The sequence below is a fragment of the Macaca mulatta genome, chromosome 4 (assembly GCF_049350105.2).
Source record: "Macaca mulatta isolate MMU2019108-1 chromosome 4, T2T-MMU8v2.0, whole genome shotgun sequence".
Lineage (NCBI taxonomy): Eukaryota > Metazoa > Chordata > Mammalia > Primates > Cercopithecidae > Macaca > Macaca mulatta.
Window position 1 is genome coordinate 151,596,127 of NC_133409.1, and position 17,848 is coordinate 151,613,974.

The 17,848-nt window shown below is 51.1% G+C and overlaps 1 protein-coding gene across 1 annotated transcript; it reads left to right on the forward strand.

Moving 5' to 3' along the window:
* Window positions 1-5,353: 5,353 nt before the first annotated feature.
* LOC114675366 (POU domain, class 5, transcription factor 1-like) lies at window positions 5,354-17,602 on the forward strand. The gene is made up of 5 exons (XM_078001386.1): window positions 5,354-6,267; window positions 7,017-12,609; window positions 16,709-16,829; window positions 17,088-17,218; window positions 17,501-17,602. The coding sequence occupies exons 2-5, from the start codon at window positions 12,205-12,207 to the stop codon at window positions 17,600-17,602; spliced, it is 759 nt and encodes a 252-aa protein (XP_077857512.1). The 5' UTR covers window positions 5,354-6,267; window positions 7,017-12,204.
* The last annotated feature ends 246 nt before the right edge of the window (window positions 17,603-17,848 follow it).

The window sequence follows — 17,848 nt, forward strand, 5'->3', positions numbered from 1 at the left end:
GAGCTGGGTATGGTAGAACGTCCCTGCAGTTCCAGCTACTCAAGAGGCTGAGGTGGGAAGATCACTTGATCCCAGGAGTTCCAGGCTGCAGTGAGCCATGATTGTGCCTCTGCATTCCAGCATGGGCAACATAGCAAGCAAGACCCCATCTTTTGTTTTGTTCTGTTTTTGAAATGGAATTTCACTCTGTCTCCCAGGCTAGAGTCACAGCAACCTCTGCCTGCCAGGTTCAAGCGATTCTCCTGCCTCAGCCTCCCAAATAGCTGAGATTACAGGCACACACCACCACGCCCAGCTAATGTTTGTATTTTATTTATTTATTTTTTTTTTTGAGACGGAGTTTCAGTCTTGTCGCCCAGGTTGGAGTGCAATGGCGCAATCTCAGCTCACTACCACCTCGCCTCCCGGGTTCAATCCAGTTAATTTTTGTGTTTTTTTGTTTTTTTTCTTCAAGACGGAATCTCACTCTGTTGCCCAGGCTGGAGTTCAGTATCCTGATCTCGGCTCACTGCCACCTCCTCCTCCCAAGTTTAAGTGATTATCCTGCATCAGCCTCCTGAGTAGCTGGGATGAGAGGTGCGTGCCACCACGCCTGGCTAAATTTTGTATCCTTAGTAGAGACGAGATTTACTGTGTTGTCCAGACTGGTCTGGAACTCGACCTCGTGATCCACTCGCCTTGGCCTCCCAAAGTGCTGAGATCATAGGCGTGAGCCACCGTGCCCGGCCAAGACCCCATTTTTGAAAAACAAAATATAGGGCTGGTCACGGTGGCTCATGTCTGTTAATTCCAGCACTTTGGGAGGCCAAGGAGGGTGGATCACCCGAGGTCAAGAGTTCAAGACCAGCCTGGCCAACATGGCGAAACCCCATCTCTACTAAAAATACAACAAGTAGCCAGGTGTGGTGGCACGTGCCTGTAATCCCAGCTACTCGGGAGGCTGAGGCAGGAGAATCACTTGAACCTGGGAAGTGGAGGTTGCAGTGAGCTGAGATCACGCCATTGCACTCCAACCTGGCGACAGAACGAGACTCTGTCTCAAAACAAACAAAAAAAAAAATAGGCTGGGCACAGTGGCTCACACCTGTAATTCCAGCACTTTGGGGAGGCTGAAGTGGGTGGATTGCCTGAACCCAGGAGTTTGAGACCACCCTGGACAATATGGCAAAACCCCACTCTACAAAAAATATAAAAATTAATTGGGTGTGGTAGCACATGCCTACAGAGGTGGGTGGATCACCTGAGGTCAGGAGTTCAAGACAGTCTGACCAACATGGAGAAACCCCCTCTCTACTAAAAATACAAAATTAGCTGGGTGTGGTGGCGCATGCCTGTAATCCCAGCTACTTGGGAGGCTGAGGCAGGAGAATCGCTTGAACCAGGGGACAGAGGTTTTGGTGAGCCAAGATTGCGCCATTGCACTCCAGCCTGGGCAACGAGAGCAAAACTCTGTCTCAAAAAGAAAAAAAAATTAGGCAGGCAGATCACCTGAGGTCAGGAGTCAGGAGTTCAAGACCAGCCTGGCCAACATGGTGAAACCTGCCTCTACTAAAAATACAAAATTACTCCAGCCTGAGTGACAGACCAAGACTCTGTCTAAATACATACATACATACATACATACATACGTATATATGTAAATAATTTTGGACCCAACCCTTCTGAGTCAGGCTCTTAAGGGAAAAGGCCTGAGAAACAACCCAGGTGATTCTCAGGCTCCTGGGAGCTTGGAGAGCACTGCACTGTACCCTTTTACCTCTGTCAGGAGCTGGTTTTCAGGACTTTCCTGCTGAATAGAGGGAATAACCAAGGGATCAAGGGAGTTAGAGGAATCAGCTCTGAACAGGAAAAGAGATGGCCCCCAAGAGGGAAGCACAGCCATAGACAAGTGGTAGCGTGAGTGTCAGGGTTAGCCCACCACCTCTGAGTGAAAGTCAGAGCCATGTCTGAAATAAAGGAGTAGAGCAGCGTGGTAGATGGTTTGAGGCCAGGGTAAGGGTTTAATGAAAGGGATTAAGTGGTGTTTGGAGAAGGGAAGGATGGGTCTTCCCTCCAGTGGACCATCTCAGGAAGGCACTGGGAGGTGGAACTGCAGGAGGAGTACAGAAGTGCTCCAACCTTCCTGTTCCAAGTGGGTCAGGTGAAGGCAGGGTGTGATGAGGGTGGAGACAGCAGCCTTCAAGCGTCCTTGTTTAGCTTGCTAAGGAGCTTGGAAACTATCCTGAGGACAAAAGGGGAATCCTTAGAGGAGGAGCAGAGAGGTATGCGGTCTGATATGTATTTCTGGATAGATCATTCTGATTATATCAAGGAGGACAGATTTTAGATGCTTAAGACTGGAGGGAGAGAGACCAGTTAGAAAGACTCTGGCTATAATCCAAGCAAACTATACTATGGGCTGGTTTGGTGGAGGTAGAGGAATGTCCAGATTCAAGAAACAGGAAGTTAAAAATCAGCAGGGCTTGGTGACTGTTTGAAACTAGGGGGTGTGAAGGGAGACAGCAGTCTAGGATAAACACCAGATATGCCGACTGTTTGGGAATATCCAATTCTGTTGTAGAAGACAGGAAAACAAACAGGCTGGAGGGGACTCAAAAGAAGTGTTGCACATAGATAACTAAATTAGTCATCTGTAGATAGTACAACATATTCGTGTGTACAGAGATTGAAAGGGACAGAAGGACTGAGTAGGCACTAAATATTCACAGTACCCTAAATACGTGAGACGTGAGGCACTCAGGATTCATGAAGTCTCAATGTGATGGGTATGCACACTGCATGACCCACAGTTCAGCTGGTGTGATCATTCCACCCAACTTGCACCCTCTCCCGTGTGTTGACCCAACCCAGCACTTGGCTCCTGCTTCTCAGAATGTGTTTTACATTTATTTAATAAACCATGTTATTTGAGTATTTAAATTTGGTCCATGAGCCTTTTTGTTCCATGACCTCTCAGATTGCTTCATGCTGTTGTACCAGGAGGCTACATTGAGGTAGTTGCCCACACCTCAACCCAGTTCTGGCTTGAGTAAGCAGGCGGGTGAGAGGATGATGCCACCCAGCAGGGGTATAGGATGAGAGGCAGGTTGTTCCATGGCCAGGGCCAAGAGGAAATACTCAGTTTTGGATGTGTCAGATTTGAGGCCATATGGAACCTTAGGTGCAGATGACCAACAGGTAGGTAGGTAGTTGGATATACCGATGTGAAGAGCAGGGATGTAGAGATTTGGGAGTCATTACTATTTAAAACAATGAGTCTAGATGAGACCCTGCAGGGAGACAAGAGGTTCCCTTCCCATTGTTCAGTCCGCATTCCCCTTACCCACTCCTTTGGTGCCCTAAAAAATAGTCACACAGCCTCACCACATAGGCACCCTGTGCAGTGTCTCCCAGGCCAGACTCCTGTTGGAAAATAACCCTTTCCTATCATTCTCTTTTCCTCAGCAACCCACTCTCTGCACTACAACTTCATTGCTCTTTCCCAGTCCTGCCCTGGGCAAGCCCCCTATGAAGTCTCAGACCATCTGGATAACCACCGTTTCTTATGGTGCTGCAAGGAGGGCAGGGGGCAGAGCCCCGCACATCCTGGGCTCAGGCCAGGGACCTAAGAGCTTGGGAGAAGCTAGTTCTCAGACTGAAGGCCAGAGCCCAGCACCTTGTCACCATCCTGAGGAGTATCATGGCACACAACAACCAGAGCCAAGGTGATTAGGCTTGGGGACTCAGGAGGAGGCAGGAAAGAGAGAAGAGCTCAATATAGGTCTGAAGATGTGCAGCTACATTCGTTATTGTTTAGCTAAGATGCATTAAGCTCTGCGTGGGGCACTGTGCTAGGCACTCAGATACCACCCTGCTTCACTGAGATCCTGATGCTATCTCCTCCTGCCTGGGGGAATTCATCCCTGACCCAGACCTTGTTTTATGTACCCAGTGGTGCCAAAAGGACTGGGTCTTAGGTATTAGCAAGAGTAGGACAGAAGTATAAGACCCTCACCCTTTCCCCCAGTCAAGGAATAAGTATCTAAGAAATAACCCACAGTCACTGGGCACGGTAGTTCACACCTGTAATCCCAGCACTTTGGGAGGCTGAGGCTGGCAGATCACAAGGTCAGGAGATCGAGAGCATCCTGGCTAACACAGTGGAACCCCATTCTACTAAAAATACAAAAAATTAGCTGGGTGTGGCGGTGTGCACCTATAGTCCCAGCTGTTGGGGAGGCTGAGACAGGATAATGGCATGAACCCAGAGGCAGAGCTTGCAGTGAGCCGAGATAGCACCACTGCACTCCAGGCTGAGCGACAGAGCAAGACTCCGTCTCAAATAAATAAATAAATAAATAAACCACTGTCTTTAAGCTCTCAAGCCTTCCCTTCAGGTGAAAATAGTCTTTTTTTTTTTTTTTTTTTTTTGTCTTATTGCCCAGGCTGGAGTGCAATGGCACGATCTTGGCCCACTGCAAACTTCACCTCCCAGGTTCAAGCGATTCCCCTGCCTCAGCCTCCCAAGTAGCTGGGATTACAGGCGCACACCAACATGCCTGGCTAATTTTTGTATTTTTAGTAAAGATGGGGTTTCACCATGTTGGCCAGGTTGGTCTCAAACTCCTGACTTCGTGATCTGCCCGCCTGGGCCTCCCAAAGTGCTGGGATTACAGGTGTGAGCCACCGCACCTGGCCAGGTGAAAAAATCTTATCCATCTTTCTCAAATCCAGGAAATGAGAAAAACTGGCCTTTTTCTGACATTCACCTCCTGCCACCACCAGTAGTTAATAAGAACCCTGGTGACCTGAGCAAAATATATATATATATATATATTTTTTTTTTTTTTGAGACGGAGTTTCACTCTCGTTGCCCAAGCTGGAGTGCAATGGCACGATCTCGGCTCACCGCAACCTCTGCCTCCCAGGTTCAAGCAATTCTTCTGCCTCAGCCTCCATAGTAGCTGGGATTATAGGCATGTGCCACCACGCCCAGCTAATTTTATATCTTTAATAGAGACGGGGTTTCTCCATGTTGGTCAGGCTGGTCTCGAACTCCCGACCTCAGGTGATCCACCCACCTCGGCCTCCCAAAGTGCTGGGATTACAGGCGTGAGCCACCGCGCCCGGCGAGCAAAATATATTTCTAACCAATATCATTTTTTTTTCATCGAGCAAACATTTAAGCCTAGTAAGTGCTGTTCATTTTGCTGTTACCAATAATACACCTTACAATAGCAGCTACTAGTTCTTGATTTCTTATTGTTAGGTCCTACATTAACACTGGCAAGGATTATCTCATGTAATTCTTACTTGTGTGGTAGAGACTATGCTTATGTCCAGTTGCCAAATGAAGAAAGCAAGGCCTGGCCGGGCGCGGTGGCTCAAGCCTGTAATCCCAGCACTTTGGGAGGCCGAGGCGGGTGGATCACGAGGTCAGGAGATCGAGACTGTCCTGGCTAACATGGTGAAACCCCGTCTCTACTAAAAATACAAAAAACTAGCCGGGCGAGGTAGCGGGCGCCTGTAGTCTCAGCTACTTGGGAGGCTGAGGCGGGAGAATGGCGTGAACCCGGGAGGCGGAGCTTGCAGTGAGCCGAGATCACGCCACTGCACTCCAGCCTGGGAGACACAGCGAGACTCCGTCTCAAAAAAAAAAAAAAAAAAGAAAGCAAGGCCTGGAGAGATTCTGTTACATTTGCCATGGGCATATAGCCAGTAGCTGGCATGTAGATCGGGGATTTAAACACAGTGCTGTCTGTGCTGGGCCTTCAGGAGGGCGGGTGGGTATGTGTGGCTGAACAGGGCATGCTGGGTACATGGGAGGGAGCCGCTTGCTGCAGGGGAGGGAGGGTGGATGCAGCGTGACTTCAGTGGGGATGTGGATGACAGAGAAGATTTGTCTTGGGGAATGAGTGAGGGTTTATCAGAGAAGGGAATTTCAGGCATTTTGGGAGGAGGTAGGAGTGGAGGTGGAGAGAGCCACCGTTTTGCCCTCTTGTAACTTTGGAGTTCTGGGGTTTTGACTTTTCAGAGTCACACACCCTCCAGACCACAGTGGTCTGTGAGTTGTTGAGGAACCAGAGCAGCTGGGGACACTGGCACTACAACTATGACGGCCAGGACTTCCTTCTTAGCACACTCGAGTCTTTCAACTCCAGCAAAGGCCAGCCAGAACCAAGCAGAGCTGCAGAAGGGGAGAAGGGAGGGAAACAATCCTTCCTGACCTAGAGCTGCATCTACCCTCTCTGGAAATACCTGAAAGCTGGGGTGGGACCACGGCCCACCGTAGGTAGTTGATAGTTGCGGACTGGTCAGTGCGGGGAAGGTGGAGGAGCTGAGGGCACTGTGGGAGGGATGGAGTGCAGGCCCCTCAGCCAGCCCTCAAAACTCCAATACCCATGTCCTCAATGAACACAGCTCTGTTGCTGACCGTCCTAGCCACTCTGCTTGCCTTTCCTTTCCCGTGCTTGGTCAGCCCTTTTCCCACTTGGTGTTCAAGTTCTGACCCAGGGCTGAGCACCCAAGGGCTCTCAGGGTGGGGCATCACCTACAGTCACCATGGACCACAGTGGAATGGTGCCTGAAGTCCTGGTGTGGAGGATGTGTGGCAGCTTGATAAGACCAGAGGCAGCCAGTTTGTCTAGGAGGTCTTTGCTACCACTTTTCCCTGTCCCACTACTCCCCTTGGTGCATGGGACTCTCTGCAAAGCCCCTGGAGAAGAGCCATCCCAATATGCTAGGCCCTTGACCTCTATCCTCCAGTGTCCAGCTAACTTAGCTGAGGGATGGCCTGCCCCAGCCCCCGAGTCCCTGGAACCCTAAGCCACTTACCCCCTGGGGCATGGCACTGCTCAGAGTCAGCAGTCCGCTGCGATCCCTTTGACGTGAGCATAGGTTCTCCTGTCTGGTGACGCACCGGGCTGATGCTGAGTCTTTGTGTAACCTCAGATGAGCAACTGGGGTTTGGAGGCATGTAGCAAAGGTAGGGAGCCCGGCTGGTCTCACAGAGACCCACATACCCTCTTGCCTTTCAGAGCCTCCCCACATGAAGCACCCCCCAGTCTGGATCTTCTGTGGGCTTCTGGCTTCCGCAGTGGTTGTTGCGGGAGCTGCAGGTGCCTTCCTCTGGAAGAAGTGGAGAAAGGGCAGGACAGCAGGTATGCTCAGAATATCAGAGCTGGAAGCAACCTTAAGCATCACTGGACATCAGTCTCTCTGGGAGGCTGGGGCTTGAGAAAAGAAATTTCAAGAAGAGCAGCCTAGGGAATATGAAGAGAGGGGAGTGGGTTAGGGGTCCTGTTTCCTCTCTAGCTGACTTATGTTGCCTTCTCCCAATATACGTATACATTCTCTCCATCTCTCTCTGTCTTTGTCTCTCTCTCTCCCTCTCCTTCCTCCCCCATCTTACCCATGAGAAGTTTTACCTCCTGAAGTATGTTTCTTTCTTCTTTTTTTTTTTTTGAGATGGAGTTTCGCTGTTGTTGCCCAGGCTGGAGTGCAATGATGCGATTTCGGCTCACTGCAAACTCCGCCTCCCGGTTCAAGCAATTCTTCTGCCTCAACCTTCCAAGTAGCTGGGATTACAGGTGCCCACCATCACACCTGGCTAATTTTTGTATTTTTAGTAGAGACGGCGTTTCAGCATGTTGGCCAGCCTGGTCTCGAACTCCTGACCTTGTGATCCGCCCGCCTCGGCCTCCCAAAGTGCTGGGATTACAGGCATGAGCCACCGTGCCCAGGTATGTTTCTTATAAACACCCAAGCAATGAAAACCAAATCAAAACTGGGCTCTCAAACTCCTCCTATCTCTCTCTCTTTTTTACTTTTTCTTTTTTTTTTTTGAGATAGAGTCTCATCCTATTGCCCAGGCAGTGCAGTTGCTGAGTGCAGTGGCTCGATCTCAGCTCACTATAACCTCTGCTGCCCAGGTTAAAGTGATTCTTGTATCTCAGCCTCCTGAGTAGCCGGGATTACAGTCATGCACCACCACATGCAAAACAAACAAACAAACAAACAAAAACCACCATTTTTTCTTGTATTTTTAGTAGAGACAGGGTTTCACCATGTTGGCTAGGCTGGTCTCGAACTGCTGACCTGAAGTGATCCGCCCACCTCAGCCTCCCAAAGTGCTGGGATTATAGGCATGAGCCACTGCTCCTGGCTTCCTCCTATATCTCTTGATCAAACTTCAGGGGAAAACCTGCCAGATTCCCCAGGAAGGCTGCTTGGAGGTAGGTGGCGGGGTACAGGGAGGCCTGTGCCAACTTCTCATTGAACACCACTTCCAGCTTTCCTACCCCCATTTCTCTTCACAGGTATGCTGAGAGAAGTCTACATTCCCATGTGAAGTAAGTGGGGTGGGTAGATGGGAGGGCATATGAGAGTGGGGCAGCAATTTTATGTCTGAGTTGGAAGGAAATTTAGAGTTCATTTAGTCCAAATCCTCTTTACTAGGTGAGGAAACTGAGGCACAGGAGGGGGAGGTGCCATTAGCCAGGGAGTCAGAGCCAGGACTTAGAACCTGGTCCACACCTCCTAGTTTGTTCCTAACCAATCCTCCCCACTCCTCTTTCTCTCACCTCTGACTCCCTATAGGCTACAACTAGAGTTGACTCCTCTATTTGAGGTAAGAGTGTCTGGATTTGGGATAAGGTGACCTCAGTTTGCAGGTCTCATGGTGGAGATCAGAGGTTCCATCGTTGAGAAGAGGGGACTTGGTCCACACTGAGCAAAGGAATCTGTCTAAATTACTATTAAGAGAGATCATCTCCCACGGTGGGCCAAGCCTGAACCCTCAGCCCTCCATTTCTTCCCTTTCTTTTGCCTTCAGATTGACAGGCCTAAGAAGTCAAAATAAGTGGTTTCCTAGACCTGGTCGAGAGCAAGTCTCTATTGGTCCCAACTGAGTTTTTTCAGCTGTTTTTTCAACCAAACAGCACCCCATCTTCCAGTGAGGGGAAGGGAAGACTGGGCTGACAGCGGGAAGACTGGGCTGACAGCAGCAAGGCTGCTCATCTCACCTCTCCCCATCCAGCCATGCCAGCCGCCACACCTGGTGGGGAGAGGTGGGCCTCACCTGGGTCCCCTGGCAGTGCTCTGTGAAGAGTCTTGACATTGTACTGTCATAATAAAGGTGTATGTGAAGTATCTTTTTATGGTGACTTTCTAAGACCCAGGCAATCATGGGACCAGTTCTGATGACTCAGCCTGGTTTCCAGTCTCCTCCAGGCCCAACGGTGGTCCCCAGCACTGGTCCGGGCCTGGGAGAGCTGACCTTGGCTGAAGTGAAGCCACCTACCCTTCAGGCATAACAGGACAGTGAGACGGAAGGAAAGCATGCCTCAACCTCCCATCAACCCTGAGCACCCCAGGAGGGGGCCGGCTAGAACTCTAGGCATGCAGGAGGCTGACCCCTGACCTGGCTCATATCCAGCCACAAGGCAGCCAGGGACCCAGGCACCCACCCCTTGTCTGCATCCCTCTCGGGAATGGGCCTCTTGCCCAAGCCAGAAATACACCACCCACAGTACAAATTGTAATCTAAAAACAAGAGGGTGGTGTTGAGTGGGGAAACTGTGGAAGGTGTTTTAGGAACCACTAGGAAAATGGGCAGCAGGGACTCTCTGGACTGGCTTGGGGAGAGCGCTTTTGGGGAACCTGTAGGATGGCAAGCTGAGAAACACTGGTGTGGAGATTCCAGCCAAATCCCAGGCCTGCCCCTCCCCCTCCTCTGGGAGGCCGTCTTCTTGGCAGACAGCAGAGAGATGCATGACAAAGGTGCCGTGATGGTTCTGTCCTGGGGACTGAGATGGCTGGGGAGGGGCCTCCTCCTGTTCCAAAGCTTGTTCCTCCCACCCCCACCAGGACCCGTAATCTACCTGCCTTTTGGGCAGTTAAAGGCTGAGAAGTGAACACAGCTCCAACCGCACTGCCTTGAAGACCTTTAGGCAGATCTGTGGCAGGTATTGAAATGCACGCATACAATTAGGCTCAGAAAGTCTACACAGACAGGAGATGGGCACATGAACAAAGGCAACATGACAGAGTGGGGGAAAAGGCTTAAAAGACTCACGGATGCTACCAAGATTAAGACAGCTGGCCACAGGACACCCAACCCCTCAGAAGGCAGAGCCAATGACCCCAGCAGACAAGCCCAGGCAGGGCTAAGCCTGGAGCCTGCAATGAAAAGCCTTACTTAAATCGACAGAGGGCAGCGTGCCCAGTCCAGACCTGGCCTACTGGCCTTCGAAGCTGTGGGGATCCCTGGCCCAGAGCCCCCTCTGGAGCCCCCAGACTTACCCCAGGACCTCCACTGCGATCAAGTTTTGGGAGCAGACAGACAAACATCATCTCTCACAGACAGGCATTCCGTTGGCTATTCTCTTGCAAACAGAATCAAGCACTAGGCCAGCAGCATGAGCCTCAGGATACTCAGGCCAGGCCCAGAAAAACAGACCCTGAGGGGGAGCTTAGGGCAGCCTTCCTGCACCCCTCCACAAATCACTCTCCACCTCCTCTCCATCTTTCTGCCAGCCAGCCCCACTAAACAAAGCACATCCCTCAATCTGGGGGCTGGGGGAGGGATGCACAATGAAGCTGGATGCCTGAGTCCCCCAGAGGAAGGAGGAACTAGATACCTAGGTCCCTGTGGGGGGCCCTTGGTGCCCGTCTGAGGCTCAGTCTTTGAGGGGATTGTAGAGGGGGGTTGCTGGAGCTCCTTTTAGCGTCTCTGAAGGGGATTCTGTGTGAGGGGATTGGGACTGGGGGTTGGGGAGCAGGAAGTAGTCCCCAGGGGAGCCATCCAGGCCCATTCAAGGGTTGAGCACTTGTTTAGGGTTAGAGCTGCCCCCTCTGGGGACCGGGATTGTCCAGCCAAGGCCATTGTCCTGCCCCCTTCCCCCAGTCCCTCCCAGGCTTCTTTGAACCTGAAGTCAGATATTTTTTTCTCCTTACTCCTTGGTTTTCCCCACCCAGGGCCTAGGGCTGGAGGCCTGGGCCAGGGAGGTGGGGGAGGGAGAACGGGGCCTGCTGTGGTATTAGATGTCTGAGTTTTGGTTGAGAGGGGAGCAAGGAACCTGATGTGCAGGTTCTATAGTGGAGGGGGCCCCAAGCGGGTGTCAGATCCCTCTGTTTGGGCAAAGGTTGGGAAACTGAGGCCCAGTAAGTCCAAAGCCTGGTCCCTTGAGGGGAAGTAGGGGCCAACTCCTCAGTCTGTTAGATGAGGAGACTTCAGAGTATGATTCTGGAAAAGGGGTGGAAGGGATACACACGGAGGCCCAGTCTGGCAGTCTACTCTTGAAGATGGGGTGAAACTTGGCAGGCTGGGCAGATGGTGCCAGGCAGATGGGGTGGCTGGATTTGGCCAGTATCTGGATGGGAATGCCTAGGGTTCTGGATGGGTCAGGGGGAGGGCATCAGGGAGCAGCTGGCCAGTGTGCTTATGGCTGTTGATGCATTGAGGGATAGCTCCACACACACATTCAATAAATTTGAGGAGCTGAGAGGGTGACTGGCTCCCCGTGAAGGCACAGTGCCAGAGGTCTTTGGAGAGGGGGTGAAGCACCTGGGTTCCTGAAGAACATGGTGGTGTAGGAGTGATTCCAGACAGCTGGGACGTGCAGAGCCCGAGAGAGTGCCAGGGCGCAGGCTGGGAGTTGAAAGTTGGGTGTGGTGGCTCACGCCTTTAATCCTGACACTGGGAGGCAGAGGCGGGAGGATCGCTTGAGGACAGGAATTCAAGACCAGCCTGGGTAACATAGCAAGACCCCATCTCTACTAAAAATAAAAAAATCAGCAGGTCGAGGTTGTCCAAGCCTGTAGTCCCAGCCACTCAGGAGGCTGGGGCAGAAGGATTGCTTCGGCCCAGTAGATCGAGGCTGCAATGAGCCAGCATTGTACCCCACTGCACTCCAGTCTGGGCAACAAAATAAGACCCTGTCTAAAAAAAAAAAAGGTTTCGGTGGGGGACCTGTGCCGAGGTCCTGGAGGGGCGCCCAGTTGTGTCTCCGGTTGTCCCCTTCCACAGACACCACTGCCACCACCATTAGGCAAACATCCTTCGCCTCAGTTTCTCCCCCCCACCTCCCTCTCCTCCACCCATCCAGGGGGCGGGGCCAGAGGTCAAGGCTAGTGGGTGGGACTGGGGAGGGAGAGAGGGGTTGAGTAGTCCCTTAGCAAGCCCTCATTTCACCAGGCCCCCGGCTTGGGGTGCCTTCCTTCCCCATGGCGGGACACCTGGCTTCGGATTTCGCCTTCTCGCCCCCTCCAGGAGGTGGAGGTGATGGGCCAGGGGGGCCGGAGCCGGGCTGGGTTGATCCTCGGACCTGGCTAAGCTTCCAAGGCCCTCCTGGAGGGCCAGGAATCGGGCCGGGGGTTGGGCCAGGCTCTGAGGTGTGGGGGATTCCCCCGTGCCCCCCGCCATATGAGTTCTGTGGGGGGATGGCGTACTGTGGGCCTCAGGTTGGAGTGGGGCTAGTGCCCCAAGGTGGCTTGGAGACCTCTCAGCCTGAGGGCGAAGCAGGAGCCGGGGTGGAGAGCAACTCCGATGGGGCCTCCCCAGAGCCCTGCACCGTCCCCACTGGTGCCGTGAAGCTGGAGAAGGAGAAGCTGGAGCAAAACCCGGAGGAGGCAAGTGAGCTTCAATGGGGTTGGGGTGTGGGGAGGTGGTCATGACAGGGCAGCCTGATGGGGAAGTGGTCACCTGCAGCTGCCCATACCTGGCACCCAGGAGAGGAGCAGGCAGGGGCAGCTGTCTTGGCCTGGGAGGGGTGTGTATCGACTGTAGGTGAGGGCAGAGAGGCCTGGGAGAGTCGGAAGTTGGCCCAGGCTGGCCTTTGCTCTGGCCCAGCCCTTGTCAGGTTCTCTCACATTTCATAGGCCTGCCCAGGGTCAGGTCATTCATTACCGGCCCAGCACCAGACTCAGCTTGGGGTTGGTTTGAGCTCCTTTTCCCACCCTTAGTCCTGCTTGACCCTTATCAGACCCAAGATCTTGGCCTTAGGGTTAAGCAGAGCCTGGGGATAAAAACAGTGCTTATCCCAGGATTATTGTTTCTGAAAGTCTAGGGTGTGGCTCGTTTCTGATAGGGGCTCCTGTTTGGGCTGTGTGTGTGCACGTGTGGAGCTGGGTTTACCTGCAGTCAAGTATAGGGCTTGTCTTCCCTTGACCTGTGCCTCAGGCCAGTGACTTGCCACTGTGTTAAGGTGCACACCCTGGCACCCCTTGTAGAGAGCTGGATTTTGATTGACTTCAGCCTCGGTTCCAAAGTTGTAAACAAGAAAAATGGTGAGAGATTTCTCCAGGCCATTCCCCAAATGTAGAGCTGCTGAGGGATTGAAGGCATCCAGCCCTGCTGAGGACTATTAAAGATGTATCTTCCAGTCCTTCAAGGCGACAAGTGTAAGCAATTAGAGATCAAGTACTAAGCCTTGAGACCTCACAAAAAGGTGTGACTGGTTTCTGGAGTGACCGAGAAGCCCCAGCCTCTTTGCAGGAGGTCACTGCTGAGCCTTGAATGATAATGGCTGGCAATTGTGGTCCACTTCCTAAGTGCCTGGCTGTGTGCTCCGTTTATACATCATTACCTCATTAACCAGCACAAAATCTCCTAGGGGGAGGTATTATTATCCTATTTAACGGGTTTTAACTGCTAAATGATGAAGCAAGGATTTGGACCGGTGTTTACTTTATTCCAAGTCCCCAAAATAGAATTTGGAAAATCTAAGATAGCAGAGGGCATTTACCAGTTTGAGTTATTGGCTGAGCAGAAGTTGGGAATGAAAACAGCCTATTTGAAATTGATATGATCAAGCACCCTTTGAGGCTTCAGGACTACAAAAAGGCCTTGTTTTTTTCCTCACTAGCTGTGCTCCTCTGTCCCCCGGCAGCCTCACTGGCATGCCCCAGGGCTCGGTCCTTCAACCTCTGCTCAATCTACCCTTCCTTCCTCTTACCCACCCTCAAGGCTTAAATGCCATTTAGACACTAGATGACTACCGCGTTTTCTGTCTCCTGTGATGGCTCCCTGAACTGCTCCACCCCGATCACCCAGTTGCTCAAGGCCAAGCCCAGTCATCCTCAGTTTCTTTCACATCCTACATCCTATCCTTAGGAAATATCCTGAATCAATCACAACCTAACCCCCTACCCTCAGCCACCATCATCTCTGCTGGGATTACCGTAGTAGCTTCTCGAATTCTACTGCTTCCTCCCTACTGTCTGTGGCCAACATGTCAACTAGAGGCTGGGCACAGTGGCTCACGCTTGTAATCCCAGCACTTTGGGAGGCGAGGCGGGCAAATAACGTAAGGTCAGGAGTTCGAGTCCAGTCTGACCAACATGGAGAAACCCCCTCTCTACTAAAAATACAAAATTAGCTGGGCGTGGTGGCGCATGCCTGTAATCCCAGTTACTTGGGAAGCTGGGGCAGGAGAATCACTTAAACCTGGGAGGTGGAGGTTGTGGTGAGCCGAGATCGTGCCATTGCACTCCAGCCTGGGCAACAAGAGCGAAACTCTCAAAAAAAAAAAAAAAAAGAAAGAAAGAAAAGATGAGACCGGGTGCGGTGGTTCACCCTGTAATCCCAGCACTTTGGGAGTCCAAGGTGGGCAGATCACTTGAGGTCAGGAGTTTGAGACCAGTCTGGCCAACACAGTGAAACTCCATATCTACTAAAAATACAAAAATTAGCCGGGCATAGTGGTGGGTGCCTGTAGTCCCAGCTACTCAGGCAGCTGAGGCAGAATAGCTTGAACCCAGAAGGCAGAGATTGCAGTGAGCCAAGATCAGGCCACCGCACTCCAGCCTGGGTGACAGAATGAGATTCCATCTTCGGGGAAAAAAAAAAGTGAGAGATCATTTCACTCGGACTAAAACAAAGTCACTACGTCCGCAACAGGATCCACCTAGCCACCAGACCAGCTTTGGGCTCTGGCAGGCCCACTTCAGGGCCTTGCCATTCTTGTCCTTTGCTCAGATAATCACCTTCTCTGTCTTTAAAAGTGTCACCGTCCTCCATAATCTCTTTCCTTCCTTTACTCTACTCCTGTAGACTGCTTTATTTATTTATTGTTATTTTTTTTTGAGACGGAGTCTCACTCTGTTCCTCAGGCTGCAGTGCAGTGTTGCGATCTTGGCTCACTGCAACCTCCACCTCCTGGGTTCAAGCAATTCTCCTGCCGTAGCCTCCTGAGTAGCTGGGATTATAGAGGAGTGCCACGATGCCTGGCTAATTTTTGTATTTTTAGTAGAGATGGGGTTTCGCCACGTTGACCAGGCTAGTCTTGAACTTCTGACCTCAAGTGATCTATCCACCTTGGCCTCCCAAAGTAAAGGGATTACAGGCTTGAGCCACTGCTCCCAGACTGCTTTACTTTTTTCCATAACTTCTTTTTAAACAGAGGCAGCGGTGGTAGGAAAAGGGGCAGCACGGGTCTCACTATGTTACCCCGGCTGCTTTCCAACTCCTGGGCTCATGCAATCTGCCCGCCTCGGCCTCCCAAAGTGCTAGGATTACAGACATGAGCCACTGTGCCTGGCCATTTTTTATTTTATTTCCTTTTTTATTTTTCAGAGCAGGAGTGGAAGTTTATTATTAAAAAGTGATAGAGCAGGAAAAAAAGGAAAGTGCACTTGGAAGAGATCCAAGTGGGTGACTTGGAGAACAAGTGCCACACAGCACTTCTGTCACTCTGGGCGTCAGGGCCCTGTCCACTTTGTATAGCCGCTGGCTTATAGAAGGTGCTCGATAAATCTCTTGAATTCAAAAATCAATTAGGATGCCTCTGTAGTGAAAAAGATACAGTAAAGATGAGGGATAATCAATTTTTTAAATGAGCAGTAAGTACACACAAAGCACTTTATTCATTCTTATGACACCTGTTGCTTTTTTGCTGTGTTTGGGTACACGCATGGCATGTCATAGTTTGTGGGGCCCTCAAAGCAAGCTGGGGAGAGTATACCGAATTTAGCTTCTGAGACATGATGCTCTTCCTTTTTAATTAACCCAGAACTTAGCAGCTTACCTATTTCTCTAATGTCAAAACGTCCTTAGACTGGGGGTGATACTTGAGTGAAAGAGAATTTTGCAAGTATTAAATGAGCTAGCTTCTTTTTTTGTTTTTCTTTGAGACAGAGTCTTGCTCTGTCACCCAGGCTGGAGTGCAGTGGTGCGATCTCAGTTCACTGCAACCTCTGCCTCCCGGGTTCAAGCGATTCTCATGTCTCAGCCTCCTGAGTAGCTGGGATTACAGGTGTATGCCACCACACCCGGCTAATTTTTGTATTTTTAGTAGAGATAGGCTTTCACCATGTTGGCCATGCTGGTCTTGAACTCCTGACCTCGTGTCTGCCCACCTCAGCCTCCCAAAGTGCTGGAATTGAGCCACCACGCCCAGCAAAGAGCTTCTAACCTTCATAACCTGACAGGTGTTCTCCTCGAGTCCAGGGTCTCTCTGTCCTTTCATGGTGCTCTGCATCCCCTGGATGTGCCAGTTTCTGGGGGAAGACCAGTCCCTTGTTACATGCATGAGTCAGTGAACAGGGAGTGGGTGAATGACATTTGTGGAAAAGTTATTTCTAGAAGTTAGGTGGGCAGCTTGGAAGGTAGAGGTACTTCTACAGACTATTCCTTGGGGCCACACGTAGGTTCTTGAATCCCGAATGGAAAGGGGAGATTGATAACTGGTGTGTTTATGTTCTTACAAGTCTTCTGCCTTTTAAAATCCAGTTCCAGGACATCAAAGCTCTGCAGAAAGAACTTGAGCAATTTGCCAAGCTCCTGAAGCAGAAGAGGATCACCCTGGGATATACACAGGCCGATGTGGGGCTCACCCTGGGGGTTCTATTTGGTGGGTTCCCCTCAGCATGTTCTGACCACATCTCCCTTCTAAGGAACATTCCTGAATCTAGGCCTTTTCCTCCCCATCAAGGGAGTGCGGGAGGCACAGGGGCAGACTCCACCCTCACCCGTGAAGAGGAGTGGGGAGAGGGAGAAGATGCTTGGGCTTTGAGCTCCCTCTGGGAAGAGGTGGGAAGCTTGGATCTCAGGGTCACAAGGGCCCTGCATGCTCCCTCACTTTGCTTCTCCTTTGACTGGCCTCCCCCAGGGAAGGTGTTCAGCCAAACGACCATCTGCCGCTTTGAGGCTCTGCAGCTTAGCTTCAAGAACATGTGTAAGCTGCGGCCCTTGCTGCAGAAGTGGGTGGAGGAAGCTGACAACAATGAAAATCTTCAGGAGGTGAGGGTGGGAGGGGGGATACATGGGGACCTTCCCTTTCTTGGCCTAATTTCCATTGCTTCCATCCCTAGCTTGTAGCTCTCCGTCTTTGGTGCAGTGGTTCTCAGTGGGATGGAGTAAAATTCCTCAGTTCTGCTGGGATAAGGTCCAGAGCCAACCCTTCCAGGATCCTGCCTTTTCATACCACCTGGCTTTGCTGACACATCTAGTCACAGACCCCCGTGATGCTGTTACTCAGCAAGTCCAAAGCTTGCCCTTGTCACCCCCTTCCCACCTGCACAGATATGCAAAGCAGAAACCCTGGTGCAGGCCCGAAAGAGAAAGCGAACCAGTATCGAGAACCGAGTGAGAGGCAGCCTGGAGAATCTGTTCCTGCAGATATAAGAAGGCTTTATGAGTTATCCGTTGCTGTGTAACCAACTACCCCCAAATTTACTTAAAGCCATGAACATTGACAAACTCAAAAGCATAATACAAATACCAGCAAAATGGTGCCAATGCAGATAGAAGTAGTTGAATAAGCAAAAGGATTTTATAAATTGGAATAAGTAAGAGTACACTGGTGTGGATATGAAAATGATTTTGCAGTCCAGATACTCCAAAAAGCAAGTTCCATCATGGGATTAAAGT